This window comes from Asterias rubens, chromosome 13, assembly GCF_902459465.1.
Source record: "Asterias rubens chromosome 13, eAstRub1.3, whole genome shotgun sequence".
NCBI classification, from domain to species: domain Eukaryota; kingdom Metazoa; phylum Echinodermata; class Asteroidea; order Forcipulatida; family Asteriidae; genus Asterias; species Asterias rubens.
In genome coordinates this window covers 70,399-97,156 of record NC_047074.1, presented here as the reverse complement: position 1 = coordinate 97,156, position 26,758 = coordinate 70,399, and the positions used below count along the sequence as shown (strand labels likewise).

At 37.2% G+C, this 26,758-nt stretch overlaps 2 protein-coding genes across 10 annotated transcripts in view; one reads left to right on the top strand and one right to left on the bottom strand.

Annotated features, from left to right (window-relative positions):
* Positions 1-20,091, top strand: part of LOC117298381 (disks large homolog 2-like) — an 88,691-nt gene extending 68,600 nt beyond the window's left edge. For all 9 annotated transcript variants that reach the window (XM_033781613.1, XM_033781614.1, XM_033781617.1 and 6 more), the window contains 19 exons: positions 1,686-1,769; positions 2,955-2,999; positions 3,412-3,536; positions 4,107-4,209; positions 4,687-4,893; positions 5,352-5,535; positions 6,117-6,348; positions 7,265-7,421; positions 8,494-8,596; positions 11,227-11,338; positions 12,746-12,922; positions 13,265-13,337; positions 13,634-13,724; positions 14,325-14,363; positions 16,051-16,098; positions 16,546-16,647; positions 16,871-17,043; positions 17,139-17,340; positions 17,712-20,091. In XM_033781613.1, the coding sequence (XP_033637504.1) occupies positions 1,686-1,769; positions 2,955-2,999; positions 3,412-3,536; positions 4,107-4,209; positions 4,687-4,893; positions 5,352-5,535; positions 6,117-6,348; positions 7,265-7,421; positions 8,494-8,596; positions 11,227-11,338; positions 12,746-12,922; positions 13,265-13,337; positions 13,634-13,724; positions 14,325-14,363; positions 16,051-16,098; positions 16,546-16,647; positions 16,871-17,043; positions 17,139-17,340; positions 17,712-17,818 (2,364 nt within the window). In that variant the 3' untranslated portion in view covers positions 17,819-20,091. The remainder of the gene's footprint in view (positions 1-1,685; positions 1,770-2,954; positions 3,000-3,411; positions 3,537-4,106; positions 4,210-4,686; positions 4,894-5,351; positions 5,536-6,116; positions 6,349-7,264; positions 7,422-8,493; positions 8,597-11,226; positions 11,339-12,745; positions 12,923-13,264; positions 13,338-13,633; positions 13,725-14,324; positions 14,364-16,050; positions 16,099-16,545; positions 16,648-16,870; positions 17,044-17,138; positions 17,341-17,711) is intronic.
* Positions 20,092-20,714: 623 nt separating this feature from the next.
* Positions 20,715-24,001, bottom strand: LOC117298380. The gene is made up of 7 exons (XM_033781612.1): positions 23,708-24,001; positions 23,315-23,456; positions 23,001-23,131; positions 22,613-22,811; positions 22,243-22,344; positions 21,558-21,767; positions 20,715-21,345 (listed from the first exon to the last, which is right to left on the bottom strand). Exons 1-7 carry the CDS (start codon positions 23,762-23,764, stop codon positions 21,008-21,010), a joined length of 1,179 nt encoding a protein of 392 aa, XP_033637503.1. The 5' UTR covers positions 23,765-24,001; the 3' UTR covers positions 20,715-21,007.
* Positions 24,002-26,758: the final 2,757 nt, after the last annotated feature.

Genomic DNA, 26,758 nt, shown 5'->3' with positions numbered 1-26,758 from the left:
TTAAAGAACGGTCTGGCTTTGGTCGTTATACTGACCTATATTGGTGGGATGGGAAGCAAATTGATTTGTAAAATAATCTCTCTCTGTATGAATTCAATACACAGCGTTGATTATGAAGTTGTAGTATTAGAAGACCTTGATGTAATGTATGGGCGGCCAAAAGGGCCAAAAGCTAAATAAAATAAAAACTAACTTTTTTTTGTAAAACTAACATAAAAAACGAAAATTAAAGAACAATTACAATTAATTAAAGATAAACAATAATACCAATAATAAACAAACGAAATTTATGTATTGATTTTATAGCATTGATCTTCATGGTTCTTTGCACTATTTTGAAGAGGAAACACCTTCTTCATCTCAGTGAAATTCACCTTTTAGATGAAGAATAGATTGGAGCATGGTGTCAGATGACTAAGTATCATTAAGACACTGCCTTTAAACGTCTTGAGATGAGAACTGGGATGGCTTGATATCTCAACCCTAATAGATTCAGACAGAGTACTCTGGCTTAATGGCAAGAGTAGATCAAGCAATGAGGATAGCGGCATCCTTTAACAATCTCCCATCCAGGGAAAATCATTTGGTGATAACTGTAGCTTAAAGAGTTTGCAATCTTGGTATTGTTCCTGCTTCTCATCATAAATTTATAGCTAGAGTAAATTAACCTACTTGTCTTCATTTTCAATCCATTCTGAGGTGTCAACTTTGCTTATTAACCAATTTACCTGATGTAAAAATCTACACCAGTGAGCACGATGTCACTACGTATCGCAACATAACTTAATTTTTTCCCCAGTGACTGTTGGAGCGAACTCATCAGCTATGAAACGTTCTCCCAAACGGAAACTCCATCTTGAGGCAAATGTGGACCATTGGAAACTGTTGGTCCCCTGGCTAGGCTTGACTCCTACGTTTGCTTTGTACCTTTACTGCAACACGCTTTGTAATTTTACTATCGTCCCTCCTTGCCACTTCACCTTCTGTGAAGTAGAGTTGTTTGTGCAGCGTGTTAGATACGACAAAAAGTCTGTGCCATTAAATGAATGTATGGAGTTCTCTAGCAGTAATGAAATTGCTTCACCTGTCCATAGGCTTTTTGACGTATTGATGGAAGAGGTCTACAGCTACAGGATAATGAAAATGTACAGGAGATGGCAATTACACAAATTAGATTGTATTCATTTTCCATTTTGGAAGCGACTATTAAATTGGGTTGGCATTACATGTAGGCGGGTAGTGGTTTCACTGCCATGCAAGCATGTACAATTTGTGCTGCTGTGTATACTTGTAGGCGGGTAGTGGTTTCACTGCCATGCAAGCATGTAAAATTTGTGCTGCTGTGTATACTTGTAGGTTCTGCTGTAGGTTAAAATAATCTAAAATACATTGAGAGGTTTGCAGTTATTTAAAGGAATGAATTTACCATTGAAATTTACCCATTTAAGAGTATGGTAATTTAACCGTTGGGTTTTCAGGTGTGTGTTCTTCCCCTGGTCTAGGCCTGTAGGTCACTTCACTTGGCACACCAGTTCAGATTGCATAATCTACAAAATATAGTCAATGCAATAAAAAATGTGTGATAATAAATTGTCAGTGATCCTTTACACTACAAAATTTGTACTGATGCATGTTATGAGAGTTGTTTAAAATTTTGTTTTCTTTTCTTCTTGTTCTTCCAACAGCCGAGTCCTTCCCCTGTCTTTGTAAATGCTGACCATCTTAAACAGTCTCCCAACGAGGTATCACCAAGCGACAGCCTTCCAATGGTAAGAATACAGACATGTCTTATTTATTTGAATCCAATGTCTAAATATGATTTAATATCTTAAGATATTCAAGGATATTTGTGTTTATACTAACCAAATATGATCAAACCAAATCAGTACAATGTTGTGTTGAGGTAATCTTTACGTTTTAGGAGACTATTTGACTTAAGTTTTCTTGACATTTATTGAAAGGAAAACTCTTGGGCATAAAATTGTTTTCTTCATGGCATTGAAACAGCCATGAATCTTCTACAAAAAAAGGGGGGATAAAAAAAAAAAAAAAAAAAAAAAAAAAAAAAAGAGAAGACCCCCCCCCAAAAAACCCCCCCCCCCAAAAAAAAAAAAAAAAAAACACACACACAAAAACACAAAAAAAAACCCACAAAAAACAGCTCTTTTTAAAATAGACAAAATGGGTCATAAAAACAAACTTGGTTAGTATACCATTGAATAAGTAGTTGACATGAGCTTTTGAGATCTTTGCAAACAGTGAGCTCAGGTGTTGTTGTTCATCATTGAAGTGCTTCACTCCCTAGACACAGCAGGAATTAAATGCTGAACTCCTGAACTGGCAAATAACACCATGCAAAAACATATTTTCATTAGCATGAGTTGATGTACATGTATGTGGGGCAGTGAGTTAGTCTGGAGGATAGAGATGATGAGGAGCTTCACACATCTTTCCTTCTATCTAGCATTATACAAGCTGCTTCAATGTATCATTATTAGCTTACAAGCTTTCTTGCTTCATTGATTGCCCTCAAGTTATATCCTTCATCATGTACAAAGTGTCTACAGCACATCACTGTATTAATCCTCCATCCCAATCCTTTAATAACGTGTTACATCTCTGCACATTTGGCAATAAATTTCAAGATATGAAATGTTTTTGGATTGAAGGTATCATGGCCCACCCTCTGCCAGTTTGTCTTTGAGAGTAAGCAGATAATTTCCTTGTAAGCATGTGTTGTGTATGAACTGAAAATCAAGGTATCATGAGTACAATGTTATACCATCCATGGTTATATTAACCACCATGCTTGCAAACTGTATACTGTATGATTATCAAGGATATTGATGATTGCTCATCGTATAGTTCTATCATCTTGGAAGTGGTGAATTATTTAGTGTTGGCTCAATGTCATTATGAGTTGCCTTAATTTATTTATTTTCCAATTTTTGCAGAACAATATAGACGAGTGGGAATATGAAGACATCATATTAAATCGGGTAAGCTTCTGTTTTGGTTGAACCATCAGTTCATGAGTAATTAATACTCACCGGATAGACTTCAATAGCATGCCTTCTTCAGTGCTGATTGCTAACAATGTGTGGTTTCAAACACATTGAGCTCATTAAAATCGGAACAATACTGTGGTTTAAATTACAATATTTGTGGTAGCTTTTCACAATAAAAAACCCCTGGCTTTATTTCTGGATTGAAGAGAATGAGCAGAATTCAAAATGTTTAAAACGTAATTATTAAAACAGGTACAAAGATGATATACACAAGACTTCTGAATGTGATCGATTTTCCCCTACCTCCAAAGATAGACTGGAATAATCAGTGTTAAGAAGCCAAGTAGATTTAGTAGCGATGGAAGGAATGAATGTATGAGTAAATGGCTTGTCTCTATTTCAGGGAGGAGCTGGGCTCGGGTTCAGCATAGCAGGAGGAGTGGATAATCCACACATTGGAGATGATCCAAGTATCTTCATTACTAAGCTCATCCCAGGGGGTGCAGCAGCAGTTGGTGGAAGACTCAGGTAAACTCACTCTTCATTCTGGCTGTTGAATTTCTAGTAAAAGATCTAGGGTCTTAAGAATTTATTTCACTCATTGGGTAAGATCCAGGATTCTTTATAATTCACTTCAACTAAGAGTGTGTAAGTAGTAAGGAAGTTATCAACTTTAAGCTACATAGAAAAAGGTACCGCCATGTGAAGAAATTCAATATTAAAAGCTTCTTTTTGAAAGGTTCTATTTTTAGTAAACGTTTAAGAATTTATTAAAGTGTGAAAAATAATTATTGGCTCTTACTCCAAAACACCAATATCACAGGTTTCTATTTATGAGAGTTGCCAACAAAGACAGTTCCTGAAAATGAAATTTGAAATATTGAGAAAATATTGAGAATTTTTCAACACACACTCAAAATTCATTATTCAAGCTTTTGTTTCATTTTGAGTTTTACAAGCCTACATGTACACTTCATTTTATATAAATCAACAGTTTGTGAAAAATCTAAGAAGAAAAAACCCCTATAATATTTAGCATTTTGAATCCATTTGATACGTTGGGCACTGTATGTTTAATTTTTGTGTTTTTATTTGTAGATTGAACGACATCATTGTCAGAGTAAATGACTCAGAGATACAGAATATTCCTCACCAAGTTGCTGTAGATGCTCTCAAAAGAACAGGAAATATTGTCAATCTGGTGAGTGACCCACGCAGCTTTGTATCTCTCAATTTAAACAATAACGTTTGTTCTTTGAAATTAAGCCAAGATATTTCATATCTTTTGAGTAGTGTTGGTTCTGAGAAGAACCGGTGGTTGACAACAGTTAGCGCTGATCATCTTAAGGAGAATGCTGTGTTGTTTATCTCCCATTAAACTCAATGAAATCAGAGTGAGTGTGGGAGGGGAATAAGCTGGTCCTTTAATATCATATGAGGATTAATATAAATTGAGCTGTTAATGCCTTCGCTGTGATGAGCAACACTTATGACCAGACTGATGTGTCTTTACCAAGACATACTGAATGCTAAACAAGAGGCTGTTTCTGAGCAAGGCTTAAAACAAACAATCTAATATTGTACAACTCAATTTAAACAATTGCAATTGTTCTTAGAAGTTAAGCCTAGGTATGTCATCAAATTGACGCTAATTTGAAATGAAATGTTTTCTCCTCAGGTTATAAGACGGAGAAGGCAACGACGTCCTGGAGATGTCCTCCGAATCAAACTGGTTAAAGGAACGAAGGGGTTAGGTTTTAGCATCGCTGGAGGGTGTGGGAATCAACATGTAGCTGGAGACAATGGTATATTTGTAACCAAGATCATCGATGGGGGTGCTGCACAGATGGATGGGAACCTGCAGATGGGGGATAAGATTATAGCAGTAAGTATTAACATCTAGGACTGTAGCTTGAGTGGTCAAGATGTCTTGAGTAGTTTCTTTGAAATGGTTTCTGTGTTTAGTACAAAGTTGTTTGAACTCATTCTAACTTAATCAACAAGGTTTTGACCTGCCATTATGATTGTGTTGATTGAAAAAGTAGATGGTTAAACCTAAACACAGATCCTTACAGAAGCTATATAGCGATGATTGTCTTTCTGTTAAAAGGCAGCTTATTGAAGCAAATCAGCCTTCCTTTTAACCCTACCAAATGCCTTCGCTGTGATGAGAAACACTTAAGACCAGACTGATGTGTCTTAACCAAGACATACTGAATGCCAAACAAGAGGCTGTTTCTGAGCAAGGCTTAATACTATTCTTTTTAACAAAGAACCTTCTCACTTTCTCATGACTTTTTGCAATTCTAACTGATCTTCCACCAATCCCAACCTTATATTCAGGTTGGAAACCGTAAACTAGACGAGGTAACTCATGAGGAAGCTGTAGCTGTCTTGAAAGCAACGAGTGAGGTCGTCATGTTGACTGTCGTCAAAGGTGCAGTACCAAGCTATCCCCCATCGCCACCTCAGAGTATAACATCACAACCTGATGTCTCCAACATTGCTCCTTCCTCACCGCCACCACGTAAGAAAAAATCTATTAATATCCCGAATGTTCCAACAAGAACCATTCACTTTAAGCCACTTGTTGGATAACTTCACAACAAGATTTCTTCAACATTGTTCCATTAAGCTGTTAATGCCTTCGCTGTGATGAGAAGCACTTAGACCAGACTGATGTGTCTTTACCAAGACATACTGAATGCCAAACAAGAGGCTGTTTCTGAGCAAGGCTTAAACCTAAACATAAGATATTTCATGAAAAGCTTGCTGTCCAGGGGCTGATTTCTTAAAGAGCTAAGATTGAACTTAAATGTGTATCAATCTTATTGTTAAGCAAAGCGTGATGTCACAAAACCAATCATTACGGTGTTGAGTATACAAGGAATCTCTGTGCTTCGTGCAACCAAGCCCTTGATACCTAGTTATAGGTTCCAACATACGTACAATAAACAACCTGATGTCTCTATCATTGCTCCTTCCTCGCCACCCATCCACCACTTCAAGAAATCTTCAAGAAATCTTTTCCACTCCAATGTTTTCCAAAGTTAATTATTGTTTTACTATATTGCTTTCCTTCAACATGATGTTATTTTACCATTGCAGCCTATCCAGAACCCAAGGTTATCAGTGTTGCCTCCACGGGTTTGAAGTCTGAGCAACCTCGACGCCCAGCGACCCCTCCCCACCAGGAAATGTCTGATATGAATCCACCTCAATATCCCGAGGGATCCTACAGCTCTATGCAGAAGCTGCATAATATCCCGCCTTCACCCACAGGTACCTACGAGGGAAATGGTATCAAACCATATGTACAAAATGATGATGACTTTCCAAGGTATGTATTCAGTAGACCTAGATCATGGCTGTGTTGTTTTCCTCCCATTTAACCCAATGTTGTCGAAGTAAAGCCGGGAGGGGATCAAGCTGGTCCTTTGATATCATAGATTATTTATTGATGGATGTTAAATTTGCATCGGGATAAAGAATAGTCATTTTGGTTTTACCCATATACACCGATGTGTGTAAGCACTGTAAACTCGGTACTTTCCAGAGTTCTGTGAAAAACAATCCCACCTGAGTAATATGTCTGTGATTTCACAGAACTCTGGTGAGTACTGAGTATACAGTGCTAACACACATCGGTGTATATGGGTAAAACCAAACTGAATAGTATTAACTAAGCTGTCAATGCCTTTGCTGTGATGAGAAACACTTAAGACCAGACTGATGTGTCTTTACCAAGACATACTGAATGCTAAACAAGAGGCTGTTTCTGAGCAAGGCTTAACCCTAAACATAAGATATTGATTAATTAAAAGATTTTTGTTTGTTTAGATGCATAAGATATTGTTTTTTTAAAGCTGGCTCTCCAGGGGCTGATTTCACAAAGAGCTAAGATTGAACTTAACTGTTAAGCAAAGCGTGATGTCACAAAAAAAATCACTACGGTGTTGAACTTACGAGGAACCTCGGTGCTTTGTGCAGCCGACTATTAATTTGTTGCATTGTTGAGTGAGTGCAATTGAGTTGTGCTAATTGTGTGCACATTCACTCCAGGCAGTCAACATTGTTAAACATTTCAGATAAGGCTCCACCCCTTTTCTTGCCTTTTTGTTTTGATTGAGTCTTTCCTCATTGCTTGTCTATCAATATTACGTTACAATGACGTCAATACATTCAGGATCACCACATCTCTTTCTCACCAGCTGTAGTTTTTAAAAGCGTCTTTTTAATTTGATTTGCAACCACAGGGAGCCAAGGACTGTGATTCTTAACAAAGGAGCGACTGGCTTAGGGTTTAACATTGTAGGAGGGGAGGATGGGGAAGGTATTTTTATCTCCTTCATTCTGGCTGGAGGAGTTGCTGACCTCAGCGGAGAACTCAAGAGAGGAGATCAGATTCTATCCGTAAGTCTTTTCAAAAGCTGATCTGTTTGTCATGGGATATAATGGTTTGAATAGATTGCTTTTATTTGTTACAATAATGAGTGGTAATGACTGTAGCTGTGGGTCTTATCCACAACATTAAATGAATTAAAATGAATTGTTGTCATTGTGTGGTACACATAATATTATGTTTTGTGACTAGTTTTGCGTATTTGCAAGAATCACCGTTCTTTTAACCAGAACAAGATTTGTAAAGCCTTTTTTATGGCTGATTTTGTGCACACTATGTCTGTTCAGTTGTGCTTTGGTTTCACTCAGTGTTTTTTTCCTCTAAACCCAAGAAAATCAAATCATCTGGGTGTCCCAGTTATTGTGCCTGTGTTACGTATAACACCTTTGTAGAGAAAAACAACTCTGAACTGTTGTAAAACCTTTAAAGTGTTTTTTTCAATCTTTTGTAGATGTTATCTCGTTCACTGTTCTAGATATTCAAGATGCAAAGCCATAATGATAACTCCCTCTGGCTTGTGATTGTTTTTACTCTGTGCGGGGGTGTTAGCTTCTGTTTACCATAACAACGCTCCACTCCCAATCGCCTTCACTGTGATGATTAAAGAACTGATGTGTCTAACCAAGACATACTGAATGCCAAACAAAGAGGCTGTATATGAGCAAGGCTAACAAAAACTGCAGTGTTATTCTAAGGATTAATTTAGATCTTGGTTAAACTAGTCTTAACCTTGTTCTTGGGGAAGTGTTGTTTAAAAAGAACAGAAAATATATACTTTTATAGTGTCTGATGTTGGCCCTAGCCCCTTGGATGGTTCTTTAGTTAATCATCCTGTATGAAACAAAATCATTATAAAGTAACTTATAGCTTAATTTGGGCTGACTGGCCAAACAGTATTAGTTTGGGTCTGTAAAGTGCAGTGCTTGATTATGAAACTTGGACAACAACTTTGGACTAATGGCAATACCTCAAAGAAGGTTTTCTTTTTTTAGCAACAACTTTTTTTTAAATTACTCCATTGAGAGTTGAGCAAATTTTGAATCTATTCATTAATGTTTGAATGTGTTTGTTTTGATCCCGTAGGTAAATAAGAAAGATTTACGGAGTGCTACTCATGAAGATGCTGCTCTAGCGTTGAAAGGGACGGGACAGACTGTAGTTATTGATGCTCAGTATAAACCTGAAGGTAACACATTAATAGCAATCTTTTAAAGGAGACAAAAAAATGATCAATTTGTTTACATTCGATCAACCCTTACATTAATTAAAATCGTTCAAAACCCTTGCCCATAGATGTTTAACATAACAACGTTCCACTCTCAAATGCCTTCGCTGTGATGATTAAACCACTTATGACCAGACTGATGTGTCTAACCAAGACATACTGAATGCCAAACAAAGAGGCTGTATATGAGCAAAGCTTAACCCTAAACATAAGATATTTCATTTCTTCAACATTGTTCCATTGAGCTGTTAATGCCTTGGCTGTGATGATTAAACCACTTATGACCAGACTGATGTGTCAAAGGGTACGTTCAGACGTGGGGTTAAACTAGTCCTTAATCCAAAAGTGCTAAACTAACCCTGCGTGTGAACGCAATATTCTGGTCCGCGAGGGTTAATTTGACCCACTGAGCTGGGCTAAACTAAACCAAAAAAATTGGTGGACTAGACTAACTTAGCCCAGGTTTTACGACCAACCCCCCGCTGCGAGGCCCAGTAAACCATCGTTGGAACGCAACTGACCTGCTACTTCCGGTCTATTTTAGCCCAAATGACCGCGGCAACAAAGGTGACGTCATTCCACGTGTATGGATGGATCGGCAGCGAGTATTGGGTGGTGTCTTCATGAATCCATGGAGCTATATAATATCTCCTTGCGTCTCTCCGCTGCCTTCCCTTTATGTTACCATTAAGTGTTGGGGCCCCGGTATTCCCCTTCGCCGAAAATGTTTGAAATGGACGTCGCACGAAAACAAGTTCTCATTTTTAGTAGCACTATTTAGTTTTTAAATTCACTTCTTCAGTGTGCAACGCTACTTTATGATAACGAACGGGTTTTGCTTTGAAGAAAGTGGCATCTAATCACAGCTAAGCTACACACACGGGATCGACAATTAAGACCAAAGTTTGGGTTCGAAAACTAGGTTGTATCTGGTTCCTGCCCTCAACAACTTTACGTAACAGTTATACGAGTAGCAGACTAATGTTGAATTGAAAAACAATTTTTAACGTAACATGAGAATGTGTGTAGGCTACGACTTCTTAATGACCAAGTTGTGATATATTTACAAAAGTTCACACTCGAAAATAATTTGAAGCTTTCAACAACAACGTGTAAATGTTTCGTTCATCGAGGGCAGTGCGGAACGGAAACTTCAGCGGGCACAATAGAATTGCGTTTGTGCTGGGGCCAAGCAAGGATATGAAGTGATTTTGCCGTCTTTAATGATGGAATACATAATGACCATGAGGTTCGTAGAAACGATAGCGGATCGAAACCCTGTGGAAAACGCATGGACAATGTAACAAACCGGAACCAGCAATGGTAAGGTTCGCCGATGCATGACCTAATAATCAACATCGTGGGCTAGTTTAGTCCGCTTGACCAGAATAAACTCACTGTGTGAACGCAAGCCAATTTTGGACTAAGTCATGGTTATCTTTTGGACACCCGCGGTGCTCGGATTAAGGACTAGTTTAACCCCACGTCTGAACGTACCCTAACCAAGACATACTGAATGCCAAACAAAGAGGCTGTATATGAGCAAAGCTTAACCCTAAACATAAGATATTTCATTTCTTCAACATTGTTCCATTAAGCTGTTAATGCCTTGGCTGTGATGATTAAACCACTTATGACCAGACTAATGTGTCTAACCAAGACATACTGAATGCCAAACAAAGAGGCTGTATATGAGCAAAGCTTAACCCTAAACATAAGATATTTCATTTCTTCAACATTGTTCCATTAAGCTGTTAATGCCTTGGCTGTGATGATTAAACCACTTATGACCAGACTAATGTGTCTAACCAAGACATACTGAATGCCAAACAAAGAGGCTGTATATGAGCAAGGCTAACAAAAACTGTATTGTTATTCTAAGGATTCATCACTCCATAGCTTTACCATTAAATCGGGCTTAATTTCATGGCATCTGCTAACTGCAAAATTCAGTGCTTACTGTGCCTGTTAAACACAAGGTTTTATTAAGCACAGTATTCCTTGGGAAACAGATCCATGAAAGTGGGGCCAGAGTGTTGAACTGTGTTGTATCCAGCAAGGGGAATGTTAAACTCGGTCAATCTTTCCACTTGAGCAAACCTCACACCTTCGTATGTAGTCACCGTGCATTTTGGAAGACATTACTAATTCATTGATCAATTTTAGAACAAACAAAGTACCTATTTTCTAAATGCCTTTTTAGTGAGCTTTTCTTAATGATACAGAAGTCAGCTCAATTTAACGTCAACTACAGCCAACAGCTTATCTAGGAACTTCTTTGTAAATTTGTCCCACTGTATTGTAGACACTTCATAAATCTACATTAGGAACTAGTTGGATGATAAATTTGAATATCTTGATGAAATGAGAGTAATGTGGACTCAAAGCAGTTTTATAGCGGGCTTGTTACTTAAAAATTATTTGAGTTTGTGAGGACGTCTAAATCATGTCAAGTAGTTGTGGACTTAAAGACAGCCTGCTTACATCGCAATACTGCTTACACATTTCATGGTTCCCTGTTAAATTCATTGCTAATCTGTAACAATTTATTGTCACTGACAAACATTGTTATTTATATTTTTGATGACTAGAATACAATCGATTTGAAGCCAAGATACAATCCTTGAGGGAAGAAATGATGAATAGTTCAGTCAGTACTACAGGCAGTCTCCGAACAGCACCAAAACGCTCGCTCTATGTCAGGTAAGTAATTTACATCTGTAAACGGCAAGGTCGAACAAGATGTACTAAAGAATAACATCACTATGACTCTTGCAGGGGCAAAGCAAAACATCACTATGACTCTTGAAGGGGCAAAGCAAAACATCACTATGACTCTTGAAGGGGCAAAGCAAAACATCACTATGACTCTTGAAGGGGCAAAGCAAAACATCACTATGACTCTTGAAGGGGCAAAGCAAAACATCACTATGACTCTTGAAGGGGCAAAGCAAAACATCACTATGACTCTTGAAGGGGCAAAGCAAAACATCACTATGACTCTTGCAGGGGCAAAGCAAAACATCACTATGACTCTTGAAGTGGCAAAGCAAAACATCACTATGACTCTTGAAGTGGCAAAGCAAAACATCACTACGACTCTTGAAGGGGCAAAGCAAAACATCACTATGACTCTTGAAGGGGCAAAGCAAAACATCACTATGACTCTTGCAGGGGCAAAGCAAAACATCACTATGACTCTTGAAGTGGCAAAGCAAAACATCACTATGACTCTTGAAGGGGCAAAGCAAAACATCACTATGACTCTTGAAGGGGCAAAGCAAAACATCACTATGACTCTTGAAGTGGCAAAGCAAAACATCACTATGACTCTTGAAGGGGCAAAGCAAAACATCACTATGACTCTTGAAGGGGCAAAGCAAAACATCACTATGACTCTTGAAGTGGCAAAGCAAAACATCACTATGACTCTTGAAGGGGCAAAGCAAAACATCACTATGACTCTTGAAGGGGCAAAGCAAAACATCACTATGACTCTTGAAGGGGCAAAGCAATTTTGCACTGATAAGGGGCACCACTATGAGGAAACTGTTAATTTGTATTGGGAACTTTGCAAAGGGCACCACAGCAAAAGCACAGAGCACCACGGCAGTATTGGGAACTTTGCAAAGGGCACCACAGCAAAAGCACAGAGCACCACGGCAGTTTATGTGGTGGCTTATTTAGAGGCCTATTATGAGCTTGATTTGGCTTTTGTGTTGTTGTCAATTTGTTATTTGATGCATACACTTTCATTATTTTATTGAGTGGCATTAATTATATAGTGGTATATTCACATTCAATAGCTTTAAAAAAAGTTGTTATATGTCTTTATATGAGAGCCTTTATGTTTTTGTATTTATTTCCTTGTTATAGAGATGGCTTTGATATTTTTTGTTGATTAAAGTGTGGAATAATTGAGCTGTTAATGCCTTCGCTGTGATGAGAAACACTTAAGACCAGACTGATGTGTCTTTACCAAGACATACTGAATGCCAAACAAGAGGCTGTTTCTGAGCAAGGCTTAAACCTAAACATCTTTAAATATTTAAATGAATATAACTAGATGTAGCAAAGCCTTATTTCTATCATAATGAACCTCATCCTCAGAGCCTTGTTTGATTATGACAAGACAAAAGATAGCGGACTACCCAGTCAAGGATTAAGCTTTGGTTATGGTGATATTTTACACGTAACCAATGCTAGCGATGATGAATGGTGGCAAGCGAGACAAGTCCTTCATACTGGAGAGGAAGGGGAGATGGGTGTCATTCCCAGTAAAAGGAGGTAAGGAATTAAAGAAATCAAACTCTACATTATTGCCTTTGCTGTGATGAGAAACACTTAAGACCAGACTGATGTGTCTTAACCAAGACATACTGAATGCCAAACAAGAGGCTGTTTCTGAGCAAGGCTTGATGTAAAATCCAAGGTTCTTCCCAGTTTTCAAGGATGTAATTTTTGTTTTGATTATGAAACTATTGACAAGATATTATTTGCGATTTGTTAGTGGTAATTTAACCAAGGAGTTGGAAGGTTTGAATGGATGGGTAAGGGGCAAAAAAGGGGCCTTAACAATTTTTGTAGTTGTGGGCTTGTTTTAAGATTGAGACATTTTCTTGTTCCTAGGGTTGAGAAAAGAGAGAGAGCCAGACTGAAGAGTGTCAAGTTTTCAGGCAGAGGAGGAAGTTTGGAAAGCAAGGTAAGCCAATGCTGCTGTGATTAAATGTTTCTTGAATTGCTTTCTTTCTGATACTTGATTGTAAGTCAATTATAGAAATTGTTATGAAATGCTGTTGTGTATTTTTATCTTGTTTCCCTTCCTGCCCATTGAACATATAATATGGAGTTGGATTTGTAGTTTGTTGCATTTGTGTGTGTGTGTGTGTAATGTAGGTATTTTAATTGTCTGGGCAAGGTTTCAAATAATAAGATATTGAAATAAGAAGCATTGTTCCATTGACATCATCTTATTAACTGTTTGATTTTCTTCATCAGGGGTCAATGAGTGAGAAACGCAAAAAGGGTTTCTTCTCGCGGAAATTCAAGAAAGGACGAGAGAGTGACCAAGACACAAGCGATGCTGAACGTGAGTTTACTTTATTGCACTTTGTTTCCCAGACTAATGGCCGACATTATTCTCTGTTTTTCTTTGTGATGTCACTTTGTATAATTATTCAATGCTATCTTTTTGGCTCTTTTAAGGAACATTGGCTGCAATTGTTAGTGTTTGATACTTCAGTGTTACTTCAACTCCTTCTTAGAATTCTCCATGAAGCCACATTTTACTTAGTGGACACTTCTCATCAGAAAAGCTGCTGTGTTACGTCAAGGATTTTTTCTTAGCTTATCCAGGACCAAGATCATAGTCGTTGAAATGTAGAAATTTCAGCTGCTTGAACAACAAAAGTTTTATTATTTTGTATTCTTATTGAGCGAAATTGTTTTCTAAACTTTTTTCCCCTTCATTTTTAGGATCATTTACCCCCAAATTTTCAACTTTTAAATGTTTTGTTTTTCCTTCTTTCCCTAAGAAAAATTTACTTAACCAAACATGATGCTTATTTTCAGGTCTTGTGACTTTTCTTAAATAGATTTTCTGTTTGTTTTTTATGTTGTACTTTGTTGAAATACTTTTTCCGCCTGTTTTTCCCCCTATTGGGGAATCTCCCCATCTCTTATGTTACAGACATCACCTCAAACGCCAGCGATAGTGAAAGTAGTTACCGTAAGTTGGTTCATGACCTTTGACCCTAAGCTCCATCGCTTCTTCCATCACAGTTGACCTTTGACCTCCACTGCCATAAACATTTCTAGCATAATGTACCCATTTCGCTTTTGTTGTGGAGTTGGTTTGTTTGTTTTTGTAAATGTCTGCTATTTCCAGTTTGGGCCATCTTGGAGTACAGAAGACATACCGATAGTCTCTGACCAATGTGCTTTAACTTGTCTTCTTTGCTGGCTCTCCATGCCTTGTTATTGTTTGTAACAAGAGTTAGCATTGGGAATTAGATGGTTACATGTTTGTCTGTCTGTGTGATTTGCATGCTTTTGTCTAGCTCAACCAGTAGCCATAACTTAGTAGGTTTTTTTAATCTTAGGATTTTAACATTGGGTCTGTGGTCACACTAATGCTTTTTGCACCAGTTATCCCTAATTCATTTATTTCTGTATACTGTAACTTGTAACCCAACCCCTTTGAATCTCCTCCCTCTATGAGCAGCCTTGAGTAAGTTACTATAGACAACATCATGACAGTAGTCAAGTTAACCCTCATGTAATCAAACGCAATTGGGACTGTCTTGTCAACCTATCAATAGTTCCTTGGAGGGTAGCGCAAAGCTTAATCTGCTCACCCCAAATTTCTTCTCATTAATCTTCATCTGAAATCAATGACTAACTCAATCCAAAACCAAACTTGATGTGTGTTTGTGGAGCGACTACAAAGCTTCAGACAGGGTCTTGTAATCAATGACTAACTCAACCCAAAACCAAACTTGATGTGTGTTTGTGGAGCGACTACAAAGCTTCAGACAGGGTCTTGTACTCATGTACAACATTGGATTCATTCATTCATTCACATCTAAGTATTTATGTCTTGCACTCAATTACTTGGTTCAATATCAGTCATTTGATTCGGAAATCCAGTGTTTCTTGATGCATGCATATGTTGTTTTTGTGAAATGTAATTGTTCATTGGTGCAATTCGTCTAAATTATGAAGAATGCTGACTGCCATCATTCCTAAATCAATGTTTCCATTCTACACCTTAAACCTTTCCTATCACCACACAAAACACCAATCAGACCCCCCCCCCCCCCCTTCCCAAACCATGACCAGAGCTTCCAAACTTACAAGCTGTTTCTCCCTCCTTCTTTATGTCTCATAACCTGCTTAAGAATTTCCCAAACAAAAAGTAAAGATGTGCTTTTAGGGATTCATCACCCATAACCCTAACCCTTATCCATTAGTATCTACATTTATTATTGATTGCGAAATCATCATTTAAACTATCTTTTTGATGTCATACTTTGTACTAGACTCTGATTATCAAATGAACTTGTATTTGTAAAGAGTATAGGAAACATCATATGTTGTTCATAATCAAAGAAAATAACTTTAATTTAGTTCTCTAGTTATGTTCATAACCAGTAACACTAACACTTGGCAAGTCTGCTCTTTAACCAAATAGTTATGTATTTATTGGTAATGATAACATTTCATTCCAAGTAAGGGTGTATCACATTGCACTTTAGCAAGGTGGGAAAATAATTTAATGAAGCACAAATTTCTAACTTTTTGAAATAAATTGTTCATTGAAGTCTCTACTGGCTTTGTATGTTCCACAGTCACAGTGTTTTTATTTCCATGTGAAACGTGCTGATTGAAGTTGTCTTATATTTTTTATTCCACAGGAAATGATGAGATGATCTTGTCATACGAGGGAGTTGTTCAACAAGAAGGTATTAAAACTTATTTTCTAATAAAATTGTTTGACCCAACTCTTCTTTCAGCCCCAGATTCATTTTCTCATTCACTGGAATACTTTGTAAATTTGCTTGTATTTCGTTGGATGTTTTATTTGAGTGTGTATATTTCTGTCCTTTTAATCTGTGTAACTTGTAATCATTTATTTAAACTAATAATTGTTATGTGCCAATGGAAACTAAATTTCTGTATATTTATAATGCAGACAATAAATTTATAATTCTGATTTGTTTGTAATGTTTGTAATTCAAATACAGTTGGGCGTTTTGCTGGACTTTTGGAATGATTTTAATAAACCAATATACTAAACCAAACCAATAGTAATTTTGTTAAAACACACTGTTATGTTGGGAAGGAGGAGTCTTTCTTTGAACCACCATTAAGTTGTATTTGACAGCGACCTGTTCCGTTTTCCTCCATAGTTAAATACACCAGGCCTGTGATAATCCTTGGACCAGGCAAAGATCGCGTCAACGATGACTTAATCTCTGAGATGCCAGAGAAGTTTGGTAGCTGTGTTCCTCGTAAGTTCTTGTTCTTGTAAAATAACAGATTGAATCAAGTGTTGTTACAAAGCAAGAGTAATCATAACAAATTGAACAAGTATTTTACAAGTATTTTTTTGTTCAGCTTGACTTTAAGGCACGATTTGAAATCCTTAGTTTCACGTGTTGTAGTCCACATTCATCCAATAGGCAAATGTGGCCTAGCTGTCAATGTTTTTGTTTTTAATCTTGCATTGTACAGATACAACAAGACCGAGGCGACCACATGAAGTCGATAAAAGAGACTACCATTTTGTTGAGTCCAGAGAACAGATGGAGAAAGATATTCAAGATCATTTATTCATTGAGGCTGGTCAATACAATGAGAACTTGTATGGAACTAGTGTAGCATCAGTCAGAGAAGTAGCAGAGAAGGTAAGAACAACCAACTTGCTTAGACTGGCTTTCTTATTGTCAGTGATTATATGTACCAGGGGATGTAACTTGTTTTCTTTACTCATTTATACCAGGGTAAGCATTGCATCCTTGATGTTAGTGGGAATGCCATTCGTCGCCTGCAGGTTGCCAACCTTCATCCCATTGCTCTATTTATCCGTCCTAAAACACCAGAGATGATCATGGAGATGAATAGGAGGATGTCAAGGGAGCAGGCAGAAAAGACTTTTGATAGAGCTGATAAACTGGAGATGGAGTTTGGAGAGTTTTTCACAGGTTAGTTTGCTACAGGTGTTTTAAAGGAAAGGTATACATCACTCTTAAACTTAATGGTAATAAAAATCGTTGAGTAGACGCCTACAGCAGCGTTCGAGAAACATTTCACTTAAAAGTAAAGTGGTTACGTAAAAAGATAATAGTTTTTATGCCCAAAGTTTGTTCCGACTCTGTATTCCTATTAAGGATTATGCTTCCAGCATGGACATATTATTCCCTTCGGATTTACAGGGATATGTCAAAAAACGCAATAACTTTTTGAAATTACTTTTTCAGATGTTGAGATAAACTTTGTGGATAGTACTCTAGCTCAGAATGACAGTAGGAGACCTTTTAAGAGTAACAAGTATGTTTTGTTTTGTTTTCTGCAGCCATTATTCAAGGTGACACATTGGATGATATCTACTATCGATGTAAAGATGTGATTCAAAAGCAGTCTGGCTCATTCATATGGGTTCCTACTAAGGATAAATTGTGATCCCAGTTACCCACTAGCACCCACTACACCCCTTGTCATAACCAGAAAAGGGTACCGACTTGAGCCTGGCCAACCCAGATGGCAGTTTCATGATGTGAATATGAAAAATGTGTACAAAGAATTTCTTAAAGGAGCAGAACTGGTTTGATCCAAAGGATGTCTCGTTGTGAACCCCGTACCCATATAGCACCCACTCCTATCCATATCACAACTAGAGAAGAACCCAATCGGACCCATTATAGGAGCTTGTATCAGTGACATTTTATAAAATTACAAAGGAAGATTTCTATTTAAAAACAAGACTGTTTAATCTACCGAGTAAGAGTTGCTCAGTATGATTTCCAGTGCATAGATTTTGCCTTTTGTCCAACCATAAAGAAGTCTAACTGCTTGGTTATTCAGTATCCCTATAAAGAGGTTTTGATGCTTTGGGGTTTTGTGAATAATTGTGGTTTAGTGTAATAAGTTCCCCCCCCCCCTTCCCTAGCTCCCTTTGTTTTACCACAAGAGTATAAATATCTCTGATGTGTAAAAAGTGTACATTTAGCACATAAAGAGGCCTATTGGTATAACACACTTGTATTTCACAAAGAAGTCAGTGTGAAAAGGCAGCATGCAGTCTTGCTTTTTGACTATTCTGACAAATGTATTGCTTTGAATAGGTTCCTTGAGTTGCGTTTGTTTTGACTTGAAACACATTTAGTTTCTTGGGAATGGTTTCCATTGGGTTTTTCTTTGGAATGATAATTGAATGCATTCTTTTAAGTGCACTGTTATTTGTCTTTGTTGTATTATTATTATTTATGTTTTATTTTGGAGGAACCTCGGCTTAGTTTATTCAATCCGAACGGGGTATATTCTTTAGTTAACTTTTTGTATTTTATTCAAATTTATGAAATGCATGGAAGCTCATGTCTACTGTAGGTGCTTTTCAACCCATTTTCCAATTTCTTCTCTTTGTACCTATTGAGGGACATATTTTATTTCAAGGTGATGTTATTTTCAGAAAGAATGTTGTAAATTCACGATATATTGTTTTGTATTTAAGTTCACGTTATCATAGAGTTTGGGTTCATATTATTTGTTTTCCTTTGAAATAAAACAAGAGATATTTGAGGGTTTCAGGAGAAGATGTACCGGTCATGCCAAGTTTAAAAAGTTGTGTTGCAAAGAATTTGTTTTTTTAAGCTCACTATTTTGATGCAACCAGTTGTTTTGCTTTAACATCTGATACCAGTCATCTTGTTTTATTGTTTGCCTTTTTGTTTTTCACTGTAGACTACCCAGTGAGAGTCTATGGCCAATAAATAGTCTGGTCCTATTCAGGAGCTGTATCAGTTTACCAGCTAAAATGATTGCAATTAAACATAATGAAGTCCAGCACAAAATTGCTACCAATGTAATAAGCAACATTTTTGTTAGCATTGATTACTTCTGTTAATGTACAGTTCTTTGCTGGATGTCAGTACATTAAATTGCTTAGCAAAACAACGTTGCATTTAGCTGGATTGTGGGCAAGATGTTCGCATCATCTATGGGTTACTTTTTGATCTTGTTATAACCACTGTACGGAAGGTTGTAATTTTTCATTTAAAAGGACAGAATTACATCAAAAACCAAGAACAAGTATAAGGTAACTGTACAAAGGGACAGAATATTGGGACGGAGGTTGACAATTTACTCAGTTTAGTTTAGTGTAAACATACACTGTACATGTATCCAAGCTTCCTTTGGGAAGAGGTTATGGCAAGAATTGTTACAAATTTTGGCTAGTTAAAATACTACCTTTTTTAACGAAGTTTTCCACGAGAAATTATGTGTAAATTTAAACCTATGGTAAAAGATTTAATCAAGAATTATGAAACCCCAGTAAATTGAACAGAAAACTACATTTACGTGTAAGTGGTACTTTCTCATTCACGCTGGCCAGAACATAAGTCAGAATTTCTAGGCTTCACCGGTGTAGAACAGTGGGGGTTAAATAAGGCCTCTGTTTCGTTTTTTTTCCCTTCTTTTTTTAAAAACTATAATTATGCAAAAAAGCTTGTAGATTGCGCGTACTTAAAAAATGCTTTACATAAAAATTGCATGCCTATATACATCAGTTGATATGGAATTGATGTGGTGATTTTTTTTCTTGAATTTTTTAACACAATGTATTAATCAGATTAATGAGTGGTGTATTATATTAATGATAGACATGCACAGTTACTGGACTAGTTATTATTTTCCTATTGTATGAGAATTCAAATTAAAAACATTCAACAAAACAATTATAGTTGGCTTAGTTCAGTTCTGTTGGTCTTGTATTTTTTGCTAATTATTTATAAAATCTAGACAAACACATACTTTTGTATAACAGTAAAGGAAACTTGACAAGAGTGAGTAACAGGTCAAAACAATAATACATTTATTCTTCAATACATACATGTAAGTCAAAATTTGTGGCTTTAAAACAGTGAACAATGGAGGACTGAAATACTTAGTTATGAACATAGCATTCAGTACATTATTGCAAAGTCATATGTTGGATTTAACAAGGGTTATGGCAACTTTGAAATTGTGTTGTCATCAGTTTTTGTTACTACATGTATTTCTTTGTTCTTTCTCACTTTTAGGTTTTTCCTTTGGGCTACTATCAAAGTGCGTATCTAAAAAGAAATGTGTGTGTTTGAATAGAAACATGTGATGAGTTAGACTTAGACTTCTGAACAAGTCATTAATGGTCCCACGCGATGAGATAGTTGAGTTGTGGCGGTGCTCTCGCGAGATCACTGCTCTCGCGCGAACTGCTGGTTGCCCGACTTCTACTCCCCATTAATGGGGAGTAGAAGTTGGCAACCAGCAGTTCGCGATCTCGCCATAGCACCGCCACAACTCGACTATCTCACCGCGTGGGACCTTTAAGGCTTGTCCACAAGTCTAGTGATGAGTATGTCAGTTGCTTAATTCCCAACTGACATTTGCTTAGCAAATCTATTTATAAATCTCAAGGTTCTGACTAGTAGTTTCTTAAAATACCTTGTAAAATAAGTACACGATTTGGTTTCTTTGCCTTAACAGCTGAACAAAGAAACTATATACATGTATTCATTCAGATGTTCTATGGTTGGTTTTGTGGGTGTATCAAAGTAGGATCACACAACACTGTGAGTCTAAATAAATATTACTGATCTTCAAATCAAACATTCAAATAATCTCATCCAAAGCTTGCTTGAATTTCAAGATATCCAAGAGGCTCTTGAATCCAAAGTCTTTTTTAATCTCTGTGAAGAAAAAGTCTGGTGCATCTGTTGCGATTGTCTTGAGGCCTAGTAGTCTCTGCCCGTTGTAGCCTTCGAATCGGTTCTTTAACTCGCTCAGACCATGAGCTGCTAGCCAAGAGCTGACCTGGCAAGTACTCCATGAGGCTACTTCCCTAGCATCTGCAGGTGGTTTGGGTTGTTTTATGGACACACTTGCTCTATGGAAATTGTTGGACCTTTTCACTTCAGATTCGGGAGCTCCAGGGTTATTCAAGCTGCAATCTGTAATACAATTTAGAACACAGATTTAACATACTTTATTAAAGGCTGGTTTCTATTGAGCATAAATAAATGTGATAATTCAGTCATTCATACACACACAAATTACACGATGATATTCCAGTGAACTCCTGCCATACTCCAAGGTTTGTCTACCCATGGTCTACCAAAGCTAGCTTTATAATTCTGAATTGTTGTTTGGGGAATCACTTTACCATTATCAGGTTGATTCTCTTCGCATATACGTCCTCTGTCTCCAAGTAGTTGCTTTAACTTCTTGCGACTCTCGTCCAAAGTCTCTGATATACTGAAATCCACCCATAGTTTGGTTCCGATCATAATACCAAGCCAGCCATCAGGATCATAGTCTTCTTGTAGACGCAATGGGATAAAAGGTTTCTGTAGCTTGTAGGTGTACTCAGCCTCTGCAATAAATGAATATACAACATGGTGGGCTTTGTCTGGATAAATGGACAGTGTGTGGTGGCGGAGTTGTAAAATACTGCACCAAAGTTTGGCCTTTCATAATATGTTACATTTTGTGTCTGGGTTATTGGGTTTGAACAGATGATTGAGTTTTCTTCTATTATCCAGACAAATTGTAAACATTGAATTTTCTTCTATTATCCAGACAAATTGTAAACATTGAGTCTTCTTCTATTTACATGTGATTGATACCTCTGTCTAGATGCTAAACAGGCTTTGATAAATAGCAGATTAGATGTAGGTAATTGTGGAATGCAAGATAAACCTCATATAGAATAATATCCATAAGCTGATTGTGGTTGAATGTATTCCCAAGAATTAAGAAACAAGAAACTCAGTTGAACGTGGTCTGTGGTGACCATTGATCTGACTAATGTGTATATACATTAACTTTAAGCAAGAATTGACACGTACCTGTTCGACAACTTGGACTGTTTTTGTACTTCTCTGTAAAGCAAATGAGAACAACGGCTGATTGTTCAACTGCAGCTGCCATTGACTCTAAAGTCGAACCACCTGTGAAAAGCGATAATAATACAAAATGCTTCGTACATTATTAAGAAATTAGTAGGAATGGTTTCAGACCAGAAGTTTTATCAAGCTGCTTCTTCAGGAACAAATGAACTTGAATCTTGTTTAGTGTTACTGCTCTGGTCATTTGAGACTCTTGAAACATCCACAATCATCTGAAAATTTCTTTTCTGAAATCCCTAATTATGGCTGCAAGACGACATCTTCATTCCTTATCTTAGAACCAAAAGATTGAACCAAGAGTCTTTCTTACCCATGTTGTCCACATCCATCCAGACATTAAACCCAGCTTTCTTCAAGTGTTGTTTGAGTCGAATCATTTGAGTCTGTACACCCCATTGATAGCTGATCATCACATGCTTAGCGGGTGAATTGACGTCAAACTCATCGCCATTCAGAGATTCAATATCTAAAACTGTCTCCTTTCCAAGCTCATTAGCTTCTGATTTATCCTGTTGTTGTAAAATCAAATAATTGACATTTTTGAGAGGGGGGAAAGTTGCTGATTTATTATCAAAATCAAACATGCAATAAAAAACCGCTGTTAAAAAATACGTGATTTGCCTTTTGTGCTTTTGTGCTGACGTCATCAAATAAATTTTGGGCTGTTGTTTCAAATTTGCTGAGGATTAGTAACCAACCTTGTCTCTGTTCTTGGCAGTCTTTGCTCTAGGCTTCTGGACACCATTATCTTCATCGAGCATCCACAGGACTGTCTTGCAGGCGTTGAGTGTCGCTGCATCTGTTTCCACGTTGGAAAGATTTGTCAAAACTGTGTTCGAGAGAGGTGGACATCGGGTTAAAAGAGATAATTAAAAAGTGATGATGACAAACAACACGACGTTTGGTGCTGAAAACTAACAAAACAATGGAATAAATTTGTTATAAATTAAATTTAATTTTAAGTGTTTGGGTACAATTTGTTCAGTGATTCTTAAGCCACATAATAACTAACCTTCAATAAGCTTTTTGTTATTCTTGAAGTTTTCCTTATTATCTGGATGAAATGCTAGCTTCCAAACAGCTCGAGATGCACTCCGTTTCTCAGCAAGGTTTTCTGTTGTCATCATAGTTATCAGTCTTGGCACAATGTCATTCTGTTAGATAGAATTCAGAACAAACAAAATAAACATAAAAGGATTTAATCTATGAAACCTGCTGTCAGTTCACCATATTAAACCCTTACAGTCTCAAATCCTTGTATAATTGCCAAGAACTTGCGAGAGAAGAACATTTCATATCATCATGGCCCAAAATATGAATCGCTCCTTTCCCCAAGGATTTATTAAGAGCAATGATTTGTTTAAATATTTGTATTGGTCAAATTATATTAACTAAATTCACTTACCTTGACTAGGTTCACTTTGTTATTATCATTTGCTGCCAGAAAGCAGATCCCATCCATAACTACAGCTGCTGAGTAGGTGTAATGTTCACAATAGTGTTCTGGCTCATCTAGACACTTACCCAGCACCTACATGGAATATAACAACACTTGATGTTAATATTAACATGATTTGTACATTACAGATCAATCGAGTGAGTACAACACTTTTCTGAGAATAGAGCAATGATGCCTCCCTATTTCTAGAAACTATAAGGCTCACGGGGAGCCTTTTAGTTTCGTAGAAGTAACCCCGCCTCCTCGCAACACTTCCTCCTCCCTTGATTGATTAACTTATTTGCCGTTTTTTTTATAGAAAAATACTGTGAGATGCCCCACAGAAAGAGATAAAAGTGTTCATGTCATAATTTGAAGGGTTAAGTAAAAACTGAGAGGTTTGAGATCTCTTCGAATCTTCAAGAAATAATATGAAAGTTGGAGATCTACCTTTAAAACAAACTTAATGTTGTCATTAGTTGTATTGAGTGCTTCGTTCTCATCATCGTTGATCAAGTACACTAGGCAAAAGAGAGCCTTAGCGCGCATGATCAGAAACCGGCAATTCAGTAAATCTGTAAGACAAGAGATAGAGATGCAGATTTAATTTCAAATTTGAATATTTAATGAACTGGAGATGTTTGACTGGTTGTTGGATTATACTTTGGGTCGTCATTATGTCGTCCTGAAGGCATTGCCAGGACTCCAACCTGGAATAAAGTGACCCTTCACCCTTCCCATCTCGAAAACTTGGATGCATTCCGCTTGGAAGAACTTTTCCAATTTGATGAAGCCACTTCGTGCGTGATGAACGTCACTGAAGAATATTTGTGAGTATATTGTCGTGCTCTATTTTTTATCCATAGAAATTACTAAAATGTACACCTTTAGTTACGTACCCTGAATTTGTTTAGACCTTTTTTCCTAGCGGTCGTCTTAATAACAACAACACTCATAAATTCCCCCTTTCCCCTATCATTTTGGACAGATACCTGATATAATTACGCTTTGAAAACACTCAAATTGTTGACAAAGTTTTTTGAAAGGAGATCTACATGTATGTACCTTGTAAATGATGTACCACGTTGGCTTGCCGAAACACATTTTTGTTGTCAATATCTTTCCGTATGATATTAGCAAGAATGTTGACCATTTTTTTAAGTGTTTCTCGAGGAGAATCCCAAACTGCTTTTTTCATGCCATGTTTTAGTGCCTCTTGGTTCATTAATGGGTGTTCAAACTCTTTGGCCATCAGGGAAATTATTCCATACCGCTGGGTCCCCATCTCTGTACATAACCTGCAGGCAACGTGTGTGAAACTAATGGTTGCTTGTTTGAGGAGATTAAACACAATGTATTGTCTCTCAAGTTCATTGGATTCGTACATTTTATAATCGTAAACTGCCTTCCATATTTTCACGAAGAGTTCTGGATATCTTTTACTGATGAGCATATTTGCTGTTTCATTATCTGCGACGTTGCTCATCTCACACATAGTGAGCAGGGTTTCCATGGCTGTATCTGTGGTGTAATCGTCTGTAACATGCAACTCCTCCAACGATTTAATAAACCCAGGAAGAAGCAGTTCTCTCTTGGCGGAGAATTTCTGAAACTTTGAAGCGTCATCACTTTCATTGAGTCTGACTGCATTCCCACCTGTAGATGTTGCTATTTTCAGGAATGCAATGCATTTTCGAACTACGGTGAGCTGTTTCTCATGTTGCGTAGTTGGAGTAGCTCCGACCACTTCATGTTGTGGTTTTACTGTCACAGGTGTTATTTGTTGGGTGCCTTTTGAGCTAGCACCGCTGCCCATGATGTAACCTTTTAAAATAAAGTGAACAAAATATACTCAAATAAGATTAATAGTTGAGCTGGTTGAGCAATATAGAATTTGCGGTAACACTTCGGTTTTTTTTTAATCCCTGTTTACTGTAGGCACTGTAAGATGTTGAATCCCAGTTTACTTTAGGCACTGTAAGATGTTGATTAATCAAGTTCATAACAATCGCTCTCGAAAGTTGTTGTCGAATCATGAGTAGTATTATGTACTTTATCCAAAGCAATTATATTTGGTTTGCGGTAACATCATGTGTGTCCTTGCTAGATTTTGCTCTTTATTATAGGGAACTGTCTTTTCGGATTTTGGCAGACTTGTCAGTTCTGAAAACAACTGTCTTACATTTAACTCATACCTGGACTGGGCGGAAGGTAGAAAGTTGAAAATCGGCTGTGACTACTCAAAGCTTACAATAGGGGATCGTTATTTATATCCATATCGAAGTAAAAGAGGAAGATAGAGACTTTCAATTGCCACTCGCTATTGGCCCACCCAAATAATAAACATCACTTTTTTGGGGGGTCATGAACCAACAACTCTTTACCAAAAAATGTATTTTAATTAAAAGTACATGTACATGTTACTGTATAAGAAGAAAAGATGCAAGTTCCAAACTTACATCGAGCAAAATTTGGTAATAAGAATTTAAGAGATTCATTGATGATGCAAGAGTGGGATCCTTCCAGTCAATGATTCTACAATTATTAGCATAGCCATCGAGAAGAAAATATCTTCGTGCTCGTGGTGTGTTTCAATCAAAGAGATAGCCCTTCTTATGATTCTCGAGCATCTTAGTTACAAGTATGAAACAGTACTGTTGCAAACTTAACTAATTCTGGCGAGAAGAAGTTACCAGATGTCACAAATCGTTACCTTGAGCATGTAAGAATAAGCCCATCTAAGCTTTAATTACTAACCTTAGTTTCATAAGCCAGAAACTGCGCTCTCTTCAGTTTTTCCGGCAATAAAATGGCCGCTATAACTGCCCCAATTCGTATAACGTGCACGTAATGGTTTAGAAAGCAAACGGAGCACCGGAGCAACAAGCCGGATCGATCATCCTTTTGTTATGTAATGTTCAATTGTTGGCTCAAGGATTCGTTGAGAAAGACGAGATGCACAACATGGCGACTAAAAGAGATATGTAGCCTCTGGGCGTGGGATAATAAAATTGATTA